We start from the raw sequence: 14,555 nt of genomic DNA, 5'->3' as shown, positions 1-14,555 counted from the left end.
AAAACCCATTTTTGATACAGGTAGGTAGAATATAGCAAGAACAGCATTTTATTCCAAGCTCTGTTTACAAAAATGAACATAAAAGGTAGTTGACTTTCAGCAACAAAAAACAATCTTTCTTGTTTAGGCCTGTTTAGGTTAAGCATGACAGAATTAGAAAGTGAATATTTAAACATTTAAATCCATGTTGTTTTTTTGCACTGCACCATTTATTACCTGAATATTTTGAATACCAGGGGGTCCGACAGCTAATGCTGCTGTAGTATATTAAATCTCTTCCCCTTTCTGACAGACATTCCTCTATCATCTCCTTAAACAGTGATAGATTTGTAGACCTTTATAGAAAACAAGACATCCTCCAGATACTTCAGCTAGATATTTAATTATTTTGTTGCATTCTTCAGTGTCAAAGATCACAACGCACTGACAATGAGAAATATGCAGAGACAGTAGTTCCATGGTCAACCGCGAAAACATTTACATTCCAGGCAGGCTCAACTCTTCTCTCTTGGGAAGAAGTGGTTCACACAGACCTGTGGCTGTGCATTTTATGCACATTAAATTAAAACTGTATAATCTTTCAATGAGATCTTGTACATTTTAAATGGCTCCGACTTTCATCAAAGTGTCAGACTAATATGAAAGGGCAGTTGTAGGGGTTTTATAAATTAAGGCTAAGAGTAAAATACTTCTGGCCACACTTTCAATCACGGAAATTATTTCCCCTCCAGTCTTAGTTGAATTGGCCATTTACTCCCTTAAAGTGGGTCATGATTTTAAAGTGACTGTCAGGAATGCTCTTTCCTTTTCAGAATAGAATGTATTCATGCCTACTGCTAAGATGGTTGCTAAAATTAAAACTTTTTAAGCAGTGCACGTTTATCTTGTCCAAATTAGGACAAAGTTTTCAGAATGCCACATTTAATTCTGCTCTTTTGGCAAGCTACATTCCGTAGAAATATTCCACTGTGCACAACCTGCACTTCATAATGTTCCAAGACTACCAGATGCACAAATGCAAATAAGGCACAGCTAACGACAGTGTACTTTTAGTGATTATTCCAGGATAGTGACTGATTTTTTAAATGGCAGAGGAACATTTCTATTTTCCATTTAACTTGGTCAGTAAAATTATTAATTTTTTAAGAAGACTTCATTCACTTTCACTGACTACTAATCTAACATTCAGCTGCCAAAAGAGTAGTGCACAACTGATAATTGAATCAGCAGCAAGTTAGGACAATAGTGCAAAGAAAACGTAAATGGCAGATCTTCAATATAAACAGCTGTAGATTTAAGTCAAATTTGAACATTTTGCAAGTTGTGTTTAAAACTTCACATCAGGCTATTGGCCAGCAATTCGTAAGCAGTATCAGTTTGATACCCAATTCATACATTAATTTATTTAGGCTTCAGGGCAAATTTAAAACCCTCTTCTGTCTTTAAAGTGTGCAAGGATAATGGGGTCAACTACTGCTTTTGGATTCTGTTCAGAAAGTAAGAAATATATCAGCTATGGGGAATGCTTTAATGTAAATCCCATCTCTGATCTTATTATATACAGTTAAAATTAATTTTATGTATTTTTTTACTTTAGGTAGAAATGTGGGTAATTTTTCATTATGGAACTATTTTGCAGGATTTTTGCGTTTGAAAACCATGTGTTGAATATTTCACTTACGCCCACAAGGAGGCGCAAAATATCTCCTTTTTGTTTAACGGACACGGTAGCCTCCTTCAGCACTGTTTCAAAAAATGTATAGAAAGAGTGCCAAACGACATCCTTTTGATCGTTGCCTAAGAAAGTATTTCTATTTTTTTTCCTAAAAAAGACTTTGGACAAGATTGTCAAAGACTGCTGTACCATTTGGCCGAAACTGCTCTGATAAAAAATTAATTTCCCAGTGCTGGTACAGTACTTCATGTATTCAGATACAACTGCAATATTGTAGCAGTCTGCTTATTATGATCTCTGCTCTAGCTTTAGAATAACAGGACTGTGTAGAAAATAATTCAAAACTACTATATTTGTGAAGCGACCTATGGTGTTAGAATGAAAACACCCCAAAACTTAATAATCAGTATTGGTCCTTTAGTTTCCATTTCACTATTTCACTGTTTTAACTTTCTCGGGGATTGACAAACACTGGAATTAAACTCTCTGAACTGTGGACAAGCACTTGCAGATCATTGTGAACACCTCTGTTCATGCATGTGTCTAAGTACACTGTATATGCATATAAATGGACTCAGAAATATGCAAATCAAATAAATTAAACAAGTCATAGTTTGTTCATTTTCTCTCCAATGTTTTTTGCAGAGTATGAAACACAAGTGTCTAAATACACTTCTTAAACTGGATGTTGAATATTGTGATGGGCAGGTGTTCTATTCAGGAATACAGCAGTGTGCTTTCAGTCCTGCTTTGTGCCCAGAGTTCACCAGGATGAGCATCTCTCTGATAAATGATGGATGGAAAATGTCTGCAAATTCTTTCATTATATTCGTAATATAATCCTGTTTTTACTGGCACACTTTCCATTTGTGTAGAGTGCAAGGTACAGTACAGACTGCTGTTCATGGCATACTATAACCTGTGTTTCCAGTCGTGCTGTTCTTTTTTCCAAAATGTGGGGAGCTGTTTGAAATACAGATACACGTTACAAAACCCCTCATCTGAAATGTTTAAGATAATCTTTAAAAGCATCTCTGGTTTTAGTTGGAATTTCGAGTGCAATACGCCAAATCCGTTTTACGTCAAAATGTGCACCTGGTTTTTAAGGAATAGAAATGGCTGCACCACATGTGGCAAGATTAGGAACAGTGCTTCGATGTTGTTGTCTTCACCTCAGATATGTATGTGCAATAAAGTGTTTAGAATATTTTCTTGAAGAATTTTACATTTGATATAGGCATACAAAATATTTAACATCTACCACGACATTACTTAAGTCTTGTGGAGAAAAGATGATTAATATTTAAATACGAAGGGAAACAAACTCCCTTTTCCAGAACTCGGGATGTTCCATCCTTCCGATTACACGAGACTTCAAAAACCGAGGACCCCTGTGCCTCAGTTACTTTCTTCGTCTTGCTTGCTTACTCCACTCTGCAGGCAGAAGTTCTGGAAAAGTTCTGTTCGGTTTCTCCTAAAAGAAGCCAGATTCTCTCAGTCTAACATCGGGATTTCGTGATGTACGTCTCTTGTGTTGCACTCACTTTCCGTCGCAAATCTTCTTATCTACCCGTCTCGACAATCTACGTAGTTCCCCTTAATCCAGTAGCAGATCTGGGCGTACTTCAGGGGGGTGATGCGCACAGCCACGTTAAACTCCTGCGGCGAGCCGTTGCGGTCCACCCACTGGTGGCCCGAGAAGATGCCGATGATTTTGCGCTCCCAGCGGCGATGCTGCCTGTTCCACATGCGCACGTAGACCCCCGAGCCGCTGGCCCCGGGCTGGGCGTCGCAGTGCTGGTACAGGAGGTCGTACGTCTCGTCTCTCACCTCGCAGAACCGGTACACCAGATTGCCTGGGCGGTCGTTGTCAAAGCCGGAGAAATGGATCCTGCGGCCTGGCAGCTCCCTGGCGGAGGGGCTCACTCCAATCTTCATATAGCGGCGCTTGTGGGTCTTCTTGAGTTCCAGGAGGGCGTAGTCATAATCCATGCCGATGTCGTTGGCGTTCCCCTTGATCCAGCCCTTGGGAACATGAGTGCGTTTGACCCGAATCCATTGGAACTTCATTTTTTCTGGCACGTCAGAGCCGGTCTTGTTCGATTCTGCTGTCTCTTTCTGTCTGGGCTTCAGGAAGCCAACCTTGAGTTTCTGCGCACCCTTCACGTAGCTCTTCCCGTCGTGAATGCAGTGGGCAGCCGTCAGCACGTGTTTCTCCGCCACCAGCGTCCCCGTACAACCGGTGGAGATCTTGACCGACGTGGAGAAAGGGTAATTCAACAAAAAGTTCTTCCCGAAAATGCTGAACCGGCTGTCGTGACCATAGATCTGCCTCTTGGCCCTTGATCGCCCCCTGGCTCCCTGGGGCCCTGCCAGGTCAGCCAGGTGAAAGCCATAGATGCCCACTTTGGTCTCAGTCAGGCTCCCATTGAAGTAGAGAGTTTCATATGAGAGGAACTCTTTCAGATCCTCATAACTTGGTATTGGAGCCTGCTTGTGACACTCTGGCCCACAGGGTGACAGCACCTCGAGCTTGGCGTCTGCGTTGAACTTTGGAGCTCCCAAGTCCTCTGTCAGCTGGGGCAGGACCACTGGCAGCTTTGCCCTGGGCCAAGAGGGCTTCCAGAAGGGGCTGTAGTGATAAGCACCTTGGACCGAACCCAGCAGGAGGAGGAGAGTAGGTAAAGCTTCCATGTTGAAGACCAGCCTGTGGAAAGACCATGTACACATTAGATCAAACTGTTTGTACAGCAGGATAAAAAAAGGTTTATCTTGCTCTAAAATGATCTTACTTAAGTAGCATGTGACTAGCCCCAACCTAAAAAAGGGGACAGAGCACATTAAAAATTCACAATGGCTTGAAGTGCAGTGAAATAGTCTTTATTGAACAGAACAGCAGCCACCCATCCACCAGCTACCACCACTAAGACCTTAATATATAGGTAACTATCGAAATAAAGGAAACACTTGAGTAAATGAGGGATATAAAGTATACTGAAAGCAGGTGCTTCCACACAGCTGGGGGACATGAGTTAATTAAGCAATTAACATCCCATCATGCTTAGGGTCATGTATATAAATGCTGGGCGGGCACTGTTGCCCATTATTTTGGCTACTGTGGCTAGAAAAAGAGATCTGGGAGACTGTGAGCAGGAGCTTCAGTGAGGAGGACGGCTCAACTTGCTGATGTTCCATGAGGAGCAGTGGCTGAGGTGATGTTGACCTGGACGTCTGACAGAAAGACATCATCAACTAGGGGCAACCGTGGACGAAAGTGGATACTACTCAACCCTGATTACTGGCACGAGATGCAAGACAAAACAGATGAGCAACTCAGAATCAATTGCCTGCAAGTATCAATCTGAGGCATGAGCAGGCAGTTAATCACATATGGTCTGTCAAGAACTTGACTGAGAGTTCATTTCTCATTCATTTCCATTAAAGTTACAGACTTTAATGAAAGTTACTTTTCAGATTAGTTATAAATGGAGTACATCACCAGCTTGCTTACATTAAGTAGTTGGCTATGGTCAACATGGGGAAGTACGTCTGTGATTCGGAGTCCCAGTTCGTTTCCCAAACCTTTGATTCTTTATTGATTGACAATTGGCGGGAGTGCTATAACAGGAAATATCTAAAAAGCTTTTCCTGAGAAAAATGAATATGGTCCAAATCTTGCTTACTTTGCCTTTAGGGAATTCTGAGATTCTAAAAATGAGAGCAGGGGTCATAGTGCTTGATAATAGGCCCTAGGCACTTTCACTCCGAAATGTGCAAAAAGAGGGGTAGAAGCCAACTGAATGACGTCGATTGACATGATGAACTATTCTAATGCTAAACCACGTGATTGATGGAGGGAGTCGAGCGACCATCATTTCAGTTCCTCTAGTTTCTAGTCCAGCCACTAGACAGCATCTGATTATTGATTTGGAGCACCTAGAGTCGATCGCAAGCATGTTGTTTCAGCTCGTTTTTCGTGTGTCACTGGTGTTTCCCTCCTTCGTAGGCCCAAAACATTCTGTAGGCCCTAGGCACTGCGCCTGCAGGGCCTAAATGGGAAATCCGGTACTGCATAGTCACTGCTAGCAGCGGCTTTTCCAGGTTTAGTCTGTGCCGCAGATGGAAAATTAATGAGTAAACAAAGGAAGGTGCTTTCCTTAGACACACTGTACTGTAGGTGCCAGCGCTCAGGCAGTAATGCAGAAAATCTTGAGCTGGCCGAACCCCCACCAGGCAAACACAGCGGAAGCTGAGCCCCATGGGATTCAATTTAGTTTTTGTATACTCCTCCCTCCCAAATTTCTTGTTCAGATTTCTTTCGTCAGCAGCCGTGTGTGTCAGAAAGGATGAGCCCTGTGTGGGTGGGGCTCACACTAGGGAAAAGAGGAAGCAGCTGCACAGTCGATTAAGGGAGAGGCGGCGCAGAGCTGTGGGAATTCTGGTACAGATTTATTCTGTAGGACTTGTACGACCAGGGCTGCTTCCCTGTAGCGATTCCGGTCTCTGGCTTTGTGGCAGGCCTGGTCAGGAAAGCTGACCTGCCGTTACAGACCTTCAAAGGCTCTGATACCTGTAAATAGACACAATGACTGGCTCATTGTTTCGATGACTGAGGAAAATTTTACAATTTCATACTTCCACATGGGTGAGATTAAGGGGTTCTGTTAGGTACAGGGAACTGCCAAAATAAAGGAAACACCAACATGAAGTGTCTTAATTGTCACGATTATAGTCCCCCCTCCTTAAGGGTGCTCCAGCCCTTTCACTCAAGACCTTATTCTGTGCACCTGTTTCCCATTCCCAGCCCACCTTAAAAGCCAGGCGCTGACGCTCATCCGGGCTCTGCATCTGATTTCCATATCGTGCGAGTCCGGGACCTGGAAGCGCCTGGTCCCGTTAAGGTTTTAACCTCTGTTCCTGTTCCCGTTCCTGTTCCCCGTCCGCCGGTTCCGACCCGGCCTTCGTGGTTTTTTAATTCTTTGTTCTGATGGATCTCCTGGTTTTGGACTTACCCTTGTGTTTTGGATATTCCCTAAGGACTTCTCTTTTGGATTGTTCGCCTCGGCCACACCTCACCCGTGCACCAGCGCACCTACTGACACGCCCCCCTGTCTTCTTCCCCGTTTTCCTGCATGACGTTTCCCCAGTGTTTCCCCACTCCGTCGGACTGTGTCGTCCGCATAGGGTCCGGAAAGAACTGTTCGTTACATTAATAAAGCATTGGGCCACCACAGGCCACCACAACAGCTTCAACGGGCCTTTGCATAGATTCTACAAGTGTGTGGAACTCTACTGGAGGGGTGGGACAGAATTCTTCCACTAGAAATTCCACCGTTTTTTGTGTTTTGTTGATGGTGGTGGAAAATGCTGTCTCAGGTGCTGCTCCATCATCTCTCGAGTGTTTGGTTGGGTTGAGACCTGGTGACTGGGACGGCCATGACATCCGACTGACGTAATTTTCAAGCTCATCAAGCCATTTAGTGACCACTCGTGCCCTGTGGATGGGACCATTGATATCCTGGAAGATTCCACTCCCATCAGGACAGACATGCAATAACATGGAAATGCGCAAATAAAAAAAAAAATAAAAATGCAATAAACGCTGCGTAGGTTTAAAATTCAGGAACATCAATAGTGCCCTATAAGGGTAGGCCAAATGCTTACAGTGGGTATTGTTTTTCCCTATGATTTAGTGAATTTGATACACAATATTTATGAGATAAAAAAGAGCTTGTATATTTATGATAGTAAAGGCACAGGAACAATTTTTTATGGACTGCATTATTCGCAATCGTTAAAAAATAAGTCAGCGCCCTTATTAGTCCATCAAACCAAGGATTTACTGTAATGATGTCCTACAATGCTATGTTAAAGGAAAACCACTGAAGCATACCTCCTACTTGTGTTTGGTTTGTCACTCCAACAGACAAGGTCAGTTGTGTTGCAGGTACACTCCTCCGCTGGTTGAACATTATCAAAGCCTTTCACTGCTTTCTTTATTTCACTCACAGGTCCTGCAGGAAGGACTTTGTACTGAGCCAGGGGGGTCAATTCTTCCACTCACCGTTAGTATTCCTTATATATGAACTGTCCTATGCAAAGACAAGGCTCTGACTTTAAAAGTTGCAAAGAATCTTTTACATTCTGCACTACTACTAGGTTTGAAGGTAGCACAAGAACAGCGTGTTACAGTAAAGGTTACAGTATGGTTGATCCTGAGATGACATCTGTGGAGCTTAGTTTGGAGGCCCTGTGGTAACTGGACATTTGACTGACAATATTTTAAAGGACTGCAGTGCATGAATATTTCATTTATACACAATGGCAGGCACAGTTATGATGGTCACTTGAACAATGTTGCTGAAACCAAAATGGAAAGAATCACCAGGAATTTACTGATTCATAATAAAAATGCCTCAAAATAAATTTTAGCATACTTCAAGTTGTACTGTCATTCAACTACAGACTTCACATCAGAATACCCACCCTCTGTTAGCTATTAAAACATGCTAATGCCCTAGGCATTTTGTAACACATATGTAATCGTCTGTCAACATCCAATGTTGTTGACACAACTCTTAATCTCCAAGAATAAGAGGTACGCAAGAACACAAATGTCCTCCGAAAGACCATTTTCAACTTACGTTTATTTCAGATGGAGAAAAAGGAATAGGTCTTCACATTCATGTTCCCATCTCACCTGTTCCCTGACTCTTACCCTGTTTTAGGATTAAAAAACACTAAAAAGGACTCAAAGCATAATTTGACACTTCTAATGACTTCTAAAGTGATCGCTGTCCTAGTGTTCTTGGTGCTTGGGTTACTAGGGTCACTAAATTGTTCAGAGCTCATGTGGATAGGAATATACTATCTGAATGAGACAGTACAACAATCTCATTCACACTCATTTGTTCCCCTAAATCTGACCACGTACACAGATCACTGGTCAGGGGGAAAGCCTTACCTAGCAACTGATACCCAGAACCACAACTCCACTCTCCGCCACATAACACAGTACCCACTGGCATCCCAGTGATGTTACTGCTAAACCTCAGCATTAAATGGACAAATGATTGGTAATTCTTCTGCATTGTTTGTAGCTGACTTCTTTGGGCCTGGCTTTGGGAAGGCAGGTGACACAATCGCACACAATGAATGTAAAACAAAACTGGAATGCCGTATAACAACAGCAGTTCATCCTTCATTCCACCCTCAGGTCCCCTGCTTACTAAATACTTTGGTTTTGCTGATTAAATGGCAAGAACACAGCTTCCTGAAAAAGTAAAACATATAAGAGGAATAACCCAGCTACATACCATAGTTAATAAGTCCTGCTACAGAATAACGCTGGCCAATTCCTAAAACACCACACATTTGCATTAGTAATTCCATGACATTGTTGTCTATGTCTATGCTTGAGGGGGTCAACCAAAGATTGTGTTTGTCTTCTGTCACCCATTCCAAGAATATTTCCCTTTTGCTGTCAAAACACTTGGCTAAAAGTGCAGCAGTGGAATGTCACATCTCAAAGAGGGAAAACTACTGGGCTTTTTTCTACTCGTCTGCACTGGAAAGACCTCCCAAGCCCTGCAGTCCTGATTCTGCTCCTCCTCTGCAGAAATGTGCTTATAGCAGCTCTGACTGTCCTGGCATTGTATTCCATTTTGTTGAAACAGCAGTTACATCATTAACTAACTGGCTCCATTATTACTACTGACGCGAGAGATATCATATATACTGGTCGTTAAGGGAATTAGACGTTCTGTCACACTTAGCCCCTGGGGAGGAACATCTTGTGAGCGACTGAATGTGTACAAGCCCAATAAACTGCTTTTCCTTCCCTTGCCATTTGTTTTACATTCCACTGAACTATGGGGTATAATTCTGGCTGTGCTTTTGTACACAAAGAAGCAGACGTATAACAAGGGAATAACCGATACTTTCACTCATGTCCTGCAGGCTGGATGATGTGCACAGGTGATTCAGTGAATGCCGAGGTTCCCTAGTGGTGCTGCAGACACAGGGACTGGCGTCAAATACTTCTGTGGTCTTGCAATCCAGGCTATACTACAGTAAAGGGCTTCACCTAGTCAAGCTGTAACTGCTAAGTGTGCAGCTACTTTCTACTCCATCTAGATGCCATCTGCATTGTCCCAAAATAAACAGTAATTTCTCCTTTTTACTTCAAAGCCACTGCAAAATCAAATTAACTGCAGAATATAGTCCCGATGCTCTAAGGATCTTATAAGACATATGAAAAGAGCATTGAATTAGTTTCATGTTATGACACTATTCAGATAGAAATTTCCAGCAGTACAGTTGTGTATCGCAGGAGTCATTCACAGAACACTGAATCATTTTTGTGAAGGGGATTTTTTCGTTTTCTTATATCTTTGGACTTGTTTAAGGCATAAGGAATATTAACCGGGTATTTGGTACTAACCTGCGGATATTTGAGATCTGATGGTTAGAAATTACCTAGTGGAATCAGCTTAAGCTACAGTATATAGGAAACCTGCTCCGACAAAGTCTACAGTGGTCGCTGGTTAATCAGTAGAGCTGCAGTCCCAGTTCTCTCCCTGTTAATATAAAGTTAGCTCATTTGGGAATTCACAGTACATCGAGGGGAGCCAGTCTGCAGAGGCAACATGAGGGATGTTCAGCCCTGTAGTTCAGTGAAGATGCAGGGCCTGCAGAGATGCAAACCCGCAGACCTTTCTGTGTCTCTTAACCTTTCAATAAAGGACATTCTATTTTATGTCAAACCTACAGTGAATTTCTCATTCAGAATCAGCTAGAATGTCAACTCAAAGGTATGTAAATGCTTATTTTATACTATGTAACTTTTTAAATGTGAATTCTGTAATTGATTCAAAGTGACTCGATATCCATGCACATGAAATGGCTGACACAATGTATTGTTAAAAAGCTGAAATCGCTAATTATTGCCTACGCATTTTAAGATGAACTTAATTCTCCTTTATATTACTTTTCCAGTTAAACTATAAGCAAACAAATGCTTACACTAGGTCATTTTTATAATAGAGCTGACTAAAATAAGCTCCAGAGAACTGGAGTTGTTGAATCAGGTGGTAAGAAGATGGTAGTTTTTACCCATAGAGGGAAATTAGACCCCACGAAAGTCTAAATTGTTCCTTTTGAGAAGTTCTTTTCTTTAAGGAATGTTGCTCCCTTAGAGAAGTCCTGAATTATTTCTGAAGCTGATAAGTTGGGTGTCATGAACTGAATGCTGTCTATTTTTAGCTGAAGGACTGGGTGCACTGAAAGGAAACCAGCAGAGAATGTTGATCCATACTGGAATTTAGCCAAGATCTTTCCTGCTGTCTTTAAGGCTCCCAAGACCCTTTCTTTTATTTAGTCCAAAGAAGCAAATAGTTTCGGATTAGTGTTGTGTGTATTTAAGAGTTGCTGTGGGATCTAACCCTCTGGGTAATTCTGGCGCAGCTCATTCCGCTGTCTCCCCCGACAGGCTGTTCCGATCCCTCTCGCTTTCTTTCTTGCACAACAGTTTGTCTTGTCTAGTCACCCGCTCATTTGCCCGGCCGAGGTCTTGTGGGGAGACCCTTACTCTCATTGTCCGGGGACAGCCCCAGCCGCGTCAAGTGAAAGAACTCGAAAGTGACGGAGGCTGAATGCAAAGACGAGAACTGCAGAAGTGCAGTACGGGCGCTCAGTGACAATCTCCAGAATACTGCCATGCCCCCACTTCGTGCTCACGGTCCAGTTCCTTCACGGAGCAAGAGCGAAAAAAGGAGAGGGGTTTTCGCCTGGCTAGAAGGAGGCAGGCGGTATTTGGACGGAGCTCGTACTTTGCGCGCAATTACCGTTAATTGATGATAGGATCTTCACCAGATCATTAAAACCCGAACAGTTTAGGGGGGCGTTCTTCTTTTCTGTAGAAGTCTTATCTCGAGAGCACAGCTCCTTCGAGAGGGGGAAAACCCCAATTTTTGCTTTAAATCTGAACTCCAAGCCCAAACTTTCGGTAAAATGAAATTGTATTAAAGTTGCTGAAACTCGCTTAAGTTTATTTTAGATAGTACATTATCAGCGCTGTACTTTTCCCTAACCAGTCTGTTACTTTTTACGATTGATACGAAAGACAACACCCATTATTTGCAGTGCAAGCGAGATGACCACACCGTACCCCAAAACCAAGGGTTTAACTATCAAACACACGTTTTTCATCATTTTATAACATCGCCTGTCATTGTATTTGCACTGCTCGATTAAGAACGCAATATTCATTCAAATGTCACCAGAAATAAACGTCTGATCTCACATATTTAAACAATTCAGATATTGATTCCAATGTATTGGACGAGAATTGTAGTTATCACATAAAGAATCGGCACTAAGATATACTGGGTAGTCTTCTCCATGCTTTAATTAATGCTAAACTCTATCACCATATTTAAGTAACTCCTCTGATTGCGTTATACATATAGAATAAAGTCAGTCTATTTAGCAAGTTGCGCAGTCGAATGAAGAACCACATTTTCCTTAATACAGTACCTAGATGTTTTTTAAAGAAATGTAATGTTCTTAGTGATGTCAGCATTTAAACCATTTTTATGTTATTTGAACAGAAGCCTTTTTAATATAAAAATAACGATATGTAAATAATTTGATATGTAAAAGGAGTAACATAATGAAACTGAAATTTAGCTCTGACTTAATGAAACTCTTAAGGTAGATCTGTACAGTCGACTTTTTCCGCCTGTTCTACTTTTTGATACATCGCTGTGTAATTATATGAATGCCAACCTAATCGTCACATTAATATGTCAAGCACACTAGCGCGTAGAACAAACACGACGCTTTATGTAAGCTCTAGACAATGTCAGGATTTTGTGAAAGCTGTTTGACTTTTGCCTTATCTAGTATTGCTTCTGGAAGAACAATCCCATCCTGAAGACAAATACGGATAAGATAATGGGATAACCGACTTACTTTAAAGTCATATCAATTAAATCGATAGTTAAGCTTTAGTTTAACTATCCCTTAGATTGTACTTCCTCGTTCACATGGATCCAGAAACTAAATCTGCTTGAAAATTATTCATCAGTGACCAGCTTTCTCTAGCGCTTCGTTGACATTCATATGTGGTTAAAGGTTAACGAGTACCATGAGGAAAACAGCGACAAAGCTATTCTTTAACAAAAAAACAGTTAGTTATAATATTTGAAAACTGTATTTTTGGAAAATGCTTATTTTAACGACTGTTAAATCCAATGTATTATGTTTCTATTTATTCGACAAGGCATTTTTATCCTCATCGATTTTCTAACTTTTAATTCAAAGGAAATCAAAATGCAGCATTTTTTTCCCTGCTGTGTAACAACACAATGTTTGCGATACACAATACCTGTCATGCATTCACCATTAACCTTCTCGGACAATATAAAAGCAGCTCTGTTCACACACCCTGTGCGCATCTGAAGTCTGCTCATTTATATCCATCAAGTTCATTATTTCGCTATGCTTTTTTTTTGTGGTAAACGCAGGCTCATTCTGACATGAGTGAATCACAGCCTTACCTATTCGAGTTTAAAACGCACCGCAGAAGGAGCTGATCTCCGCCTCCGCGGCAGGTGAGAACCCACTGGAGCGCGTCCCTAGACCGGCATCAGCGGATGCGAGGAGCGAACTCTTCGACGGACGGAGCTTTGCCGAAAGACTCCGTTACAGGAACGAATCCTAGCGGTTTCAGTCAAAGCCCTAGGAAATCCTTCTCCCCCTTTCCTGCTCCGGGATTCATTTCCTTCTCTCCCCCGCTGGCAGCGCACGCTGTGGTGGAAAGCGTGAACGGGCGGGTTTCAGCAGGCTCAGGTGGCCGGTGGGGAAACTCCGCTGACTGCCGGACCCCAGGAGCGCGGCCGGGCTCGCCGAGAACTCCAGCCTCCTCTTTCTGACCACGTGACGGCAAGCCCCTCGCCGTCTTCGGCGCCCCAAGCCTGCTGAAAGCTCAGCGTTTTGGCACGGTGCTGGGGCGAAGCAACCCCTGGAGGGTTTTGTTTTTAAATTGTTTTCGAAAAGCATTTTTCTATATTTGTACAGTACGTGTGTTGTTGCACGGAGATTCGGCCGTACGCTGCGAATTTGAATTCAGAAAGGAGCAAATGCACAGCAGAATGGAGACGATATTCTTCTTACCCCTGTATAACCCCTATTTCGTCCTGGACAGGTAACAGTCTTATCCTTTAAAATAAATCATATCAGTACTAAACGACAAAGGTAAACAATTTTCCCCTTTAAGTGCGGAAAATCTGCAATGTACTGTATGAATTCCCCCCACAAATTAAAGCGTATCAACCAAACACAATGATATGAGAAAGCTGAATAAATAAAAATATCCCTTTTCTTGGGATGGGTATTACAAATTTATACGGATTGCGTACGTGTCCTGTTACATGTTACCGTTTACATCTTTAGGCCAAGACACAGCCTATCTGAGCCAAACCTAACCGAGCTGATTAGCAAGCCTTAATTGGGCTCAGGCCACAAGCCAGATGAATTTGTGACCTCTGTCAGGATTGCAGTACCACCGTGGTCTGGAACTGCCTGGCATCCTTCATGGTAATGGAAGGAATAAGAACTGCATGAGCTCTCTCATCTCCTTGTGCTGGTTGCTCAAACCTCGGGGTTAGGATGGACATGGTCTTACAGGAGTCTGTCAGAAACAGGGAGGCTCTCACCTGAGCTGTGGAGGTGCTCTTTGCAAGAATCAAGGACGTTGTTTTTTTTCAAGCGCAGAATTTCAAGCACAACTTTGAACGTGACGTTTCTGTTCGGAAAAGAACAATACCGAGTCAGTGGGCAGTTTAAGAAGGCAAGCGATTGATCGTGACTGAGAAGC

General features: G+C 42.4%; 1 protein-coding gene across 2 annotated transcripts; it reads right to left on the bottom strand.

The window, feature by feature from the left end:
- Window positions 1–25: 25 nt before the first annotated feature.
- LOC102686087 (serine protease 23) lies at window positions 26–13,615 on the bottom strand. Of its 2 annotated transcripts, none has more exons than XM_015364164.2 (2): window positions 13,258–13,615; window positions 26–4,382 (listed from the first exon to the last, which is right to left on the bottom strand). In XM_015364164.2, the coding sequence occupies exon 2, from the start codon at window positions 4,367–4,369 to the stop codon at window positions 3,242–3,244; it is 1,128 nt and encodes a 375-aa protein (XP_015219650.1). In that variant the 5' UTR covers window positions 4,370–4,382; window positions 13,258–13,615; the 3' UTR covers window positions 26–3,241. The 2 variants fall into 2 exon arrangements, with proteins under 2 accessions (XP_015219650.1, XP_015219649.1); XM_015364163.2 differs by having other exon boundaries at window positions 13,237–13,614.
- Between the last annotated feature and the right edge of the window lie 940 nt (window positions 13,616–14,555).

Source organism: Lepisosteus oculatus, chromosome 15 (genome assembly GCF_040954835.1).
Source record: "Lepisosteus oculatus isolate fLepOcu1 chromosome 15, fLepOcu1.hap2, whole genome shotgun sequence".
NCBI classification, from domain to species: Eukaryota; Metazoa; Chordata; class Actinopteri; order Semionotiformes; family Lepisosteidae; genus Lepisosteus; species Lepisosteus oculatus.
Note: the sequence above shows the minus strand (reverse complement) of the source record. Positions and strands in the feature narration are given on the sequence as shown.

Excerpts from the sequence above, each read along its gene's own strand:
- LOC102686087 (XM_015364164.2), bottom strand. The coding sequence starts at position 4,369 with ATGGAAGCTTTACCTACTCTCCTCCTCCTGCTGGGTTCGGTCCAAGGT.